Source organism: Gossypium raimondii, chromosome 11 (genome assembly GCF_025698545.1).
Source record: "Gossypium raimondii isolate GPD5lz chromosome 11, ASM2569854v1, whole genome shotgun sequence".
In the NCBI taxonomy this organism is placed as follows: Eukaryota; Viridiplantae; Streptophyta; class Magnoliopsida; order Malvales; family Malvaceae; genus Gossypium; species Gossypium raimondii.
In genome coordinates, this window is record NC_068575.1 from 62335656 (window position 1) to 62338829 (window position 3174).

A 3174-nucleotide genomic window follows, 5' to 3' on the forward strand; every position below is an offset into this window, starting at 1 on the left:
AAAAAATTTAATTACAAAATGGTATAGGATGTAGATTATCTACAAAAATAGGACTTTTCTACATGCCATTAGAAATTAACTTTATCAATTCAAATTTGACTTTTGAAGTAAAAAAATTAAATTAAATTCTAGAATAAAAATAAGTATTGTTGATATTCAATTTTGATCTCTAACAAATCTTTTTCTCCGTTGTTTTGTTTGAGACCCATAAACAATCGAAACTTGTTTTTTTCAGCCAGGAAGGGGGGTTTAAATAGGGGTTTACACTGTTAGATGACACTCTTTAAAACATTACATTTTTTTTCTTTTCAATTTTTTTTTAACAAAAGTTATTTTTAAAAAAATTTCAAACGGTGTTGCTTGGCACATTGGCGGCACCACCTTAAAAACATTATCTTTTTTTTTTCTTTTGCCAATATTATTAAAAAAATTTAAATTGGTGTCACCAATATCTCAGGCAGTACCACAAAAAAAATATCGTATTTGTATATTATTTGTACTTTATTTAGAAAAAAACATATTGGCAGTACCACTTAAAAACATTTGTTTTGAACGATATGATTGGCTTGGGGGAAAGCTTAGAGTGTCAACTGACAGGGTAGTGACGCTTAATAGCATTGTAAAAAATATTTTATTTTCGTAAATAATCTACATTCTATACCATTTTCGCATTTCATTTTTTATATAATTTTGATAAATAAAAAAAACCTAACACGTTGGGAAAAAGTTTCAAATTTTAAAAACTAACACGCATGAAAAATTAGAGACGAAATTAAAAAAATTTATCTAAGTTTAGAGACTATCCCTTAAACTATTTCATCATCTTCTTAGAAGCTTGTGTTGCCCAAAGTGAATCAAACAAAAATTGAATGAGTTCACTCCCGTTTGAATTCAAATAAAATAAAATAAATTTTAAATTTAATTATAAAAATATATAAATGTTAATATAAAAATATTTTTTAAAATTTATTATTATTCAAAATGGTAAAACAGGTTGGGCATGGGTTGAGAGTAGAGGTGTTCATGGGCCAGGCGGCCCGGCCCGGCCTGACGGCCCGCCCAAAATATGGGAGGGTTCGGGTAAAAATATAGGCCCGAAATATGAGTTTGGGTAAAAAAAGAGGCCCGTTTAAAAAACGGGCCGGGCCTCGGGCACAACTTTTTTGGCCCGGCCCGGTCCGACCCGGCCCGAATATATAATAAAAAATATTTTTTTAATATTTTTAAAAAATTGGTGTTTATTTTTTAAAAAAATGGGCCGGGCTGGGCTCGGGCCTGGACAAAATTTTAGGCCCATATTTTGGGCCGGGCCCGAGCCTAGCATGCGGGCTAAAATTTTTTATGGCCCGGCCTGGCCCATGAACACCTAGTTGAGAGGCAAAAAGCCCCCCTAGCTTAATGGATATAAACGTGAAGATGATGTAAGGCAGAGTTAGGTTATGTGCTGAAATTTATTATTATTTTTTTTATCATTATTATTTTGGAAAGTCAACGAATCTAAAATATTTTGAACTCCACTTAAGGATCATTTAATGATATGGTACATGCTATTTGGCTTGTATATACTTCTTAAATCATTATTTAACTGAAAAACACAAATTTAATTTCGTTGATTTACATAATCAATTAAAAGATAAAATTACATCGAAAAAATACAAACACGAAGAAAAATATCAACTAATTAAAACTTTGAAGCCTTATTTATGAGGTGTTCTCTCTCTCTCTCTTTTTGGCTACTAATTAAGTTATAGAAATGATTCTCCCTTGAAAAATTTCGCCATGTAAAATATGCGCTTATATGTACAGTACATTATTGTTTATTTCATTACCAAGAAATTCTTCTTCTGAAATCTGGGTTTCGAACTTGAATTCTGAGCTAAACATTTCGTCATTCACCAATGCATAGCTCAGCCCATCTTGAAAATCATTGTCAAATGATCCTAAATATGCACTCAAGAAAGGGTCTTGGAAATTTGAACTCGAACCATGGTTAAATCCATTTAAGGAAGCCGAATTCGCGACACTTTCACCTTCTTGATCGATTGATAACCACTCTGCAAACAAAAGCCTTGGCATCAGGCTGCCGTGAGGCTCGTTAGAGATGTTTAATTGCCTTGCAACGGTTTGATCGGTACTTATCGATGGCTTTTCGATGTGATGGAAGGATTCAAAGCTCGGGATTCGCATGTCGGCAAAGTTTCGAGGAGACAAAGCGGAATCAGTGTTTTCCGAGCTAGATGTGGTGTATGGAGTCCTGGTTTGAGGTTCCAATTCTTCAGCTTTTGCAACTCTTTTCTTCAGATGTGAATGCCAATAGTTCTTAATCTCATTATCAGTTCTTCCAGGCAAATTTTGTGCAATTTGGGACCACCTAGTCAATTAAAGAACAAAACATGGCATCCTAGTTAGTTCATTGCAAAAACCATTGTTGACTTCAGCAATAATGCTACCAACTACATTATTAATTTGAGTTCATATTTGTCTCCGGAACAATCGGATTTTTTAAACACATATTCGGATATAAATGTCGGATACGAAATATTTACCTGTTGCCTAACAAATGGTGAAGGGTTAAGATAGTGTCTTCCTCTTGAGGCGAAAACATCCCTCGTTTTAAACCCGGTCTCAAGTAATTAATCCACCTTAATCTGCAACTTTTCCCATTCCTTTGTAAACCTGTGTATTGTTAACTTGTAAGCTACGGTATCCCCATTCTTAAAAAAATATGTTCGTGTTTGATAATCGTGTCTATTGCAGAAATTACTGCCCAAATCAAAGAAAACCTGGTGCATTTCAATAATCAGCAGCACTTGCAATGCACTTGAATACAAATAAAATGCCAGAATATTTGCAGAGGACCCAGTGTCATTTTTGTTTAAATGCAATTTGGTCCATTGGAACCCTACAAATACATTAAATGGTATGTGTGTATACATATAGACTGACCTGCATTGATGGCAACAGAGGTCCAGCAGCCATGGCCGTGTTTGAGGACATAGTTTCTAAGCTTAAGGTCTTCTTCAGGTGACCATAACCCCTTTCTGTGCTTAGCTCTTGGCTTCTGATCTGATGATTTAGAACCCATTTTTGCTTGCTTGAAACTCAAAGAGATTAGCTTTAAAAACTTACACAAAAAGATAACTAAAAGCAATGAGGTTGAACGGGCAAGCTACA

The 3174-nt window shown here is 34.3% G+C and overlaps 1 protein-coding gene across 1 annotated transcript; it reads right to left on the reverse strand.

Annotated features, from left to right (window-relative positions):
* Window positions 1–1550: 1550 nt before the first annotated feature.
* LOC105801413 (transcription factor LAF1) lies at window positions 1551–3174 on the reverse strand. The gene is made up of 3 exons (XM_012632715.2): window positions 2947–3174; window positions 2547–2676; window positions 1551–2371 (listed from the first exon to the last, which is right to left on the reverse strand). Exons 1-3 carry the CDS (start codon window positions 3083–3085, stop codon window positions 1795–1797), a joined length of 846 nt encoding a protein of 281 aa, XP_012488169.1. The 5' UTR covers window positions 3086–3174; the 3' UTR covers window positions 1551–1794.

What these genes read in the sequence shown, in the direction of transcription:
- LOC105801413 (XM_012632715.2), bottom strand. Translation starts at nt 3,085, where the DNA reads ATGGGTTCTAAATCATCAGATCAGAAGCCAAGAGCTAAGCACAGAAAG. An exon ending in CTCTGTTGCCATCAATGCAG is followed by an intron (nt 2,677 to 2,946) that starts GTCAGTCTATAT and finishes AACAATACACAG; the next exon opens with GTTTACAAAGGAATGGGAAA. An exon ending in CACCATTTGTTAGGCAACAG is followed by an intron (nt 2,372 to 2,546) that starts GTAAATATTTCG and finishes TTAATTGACTAG; the next exon opens with GTGGTCCCAAATTGCACAAA.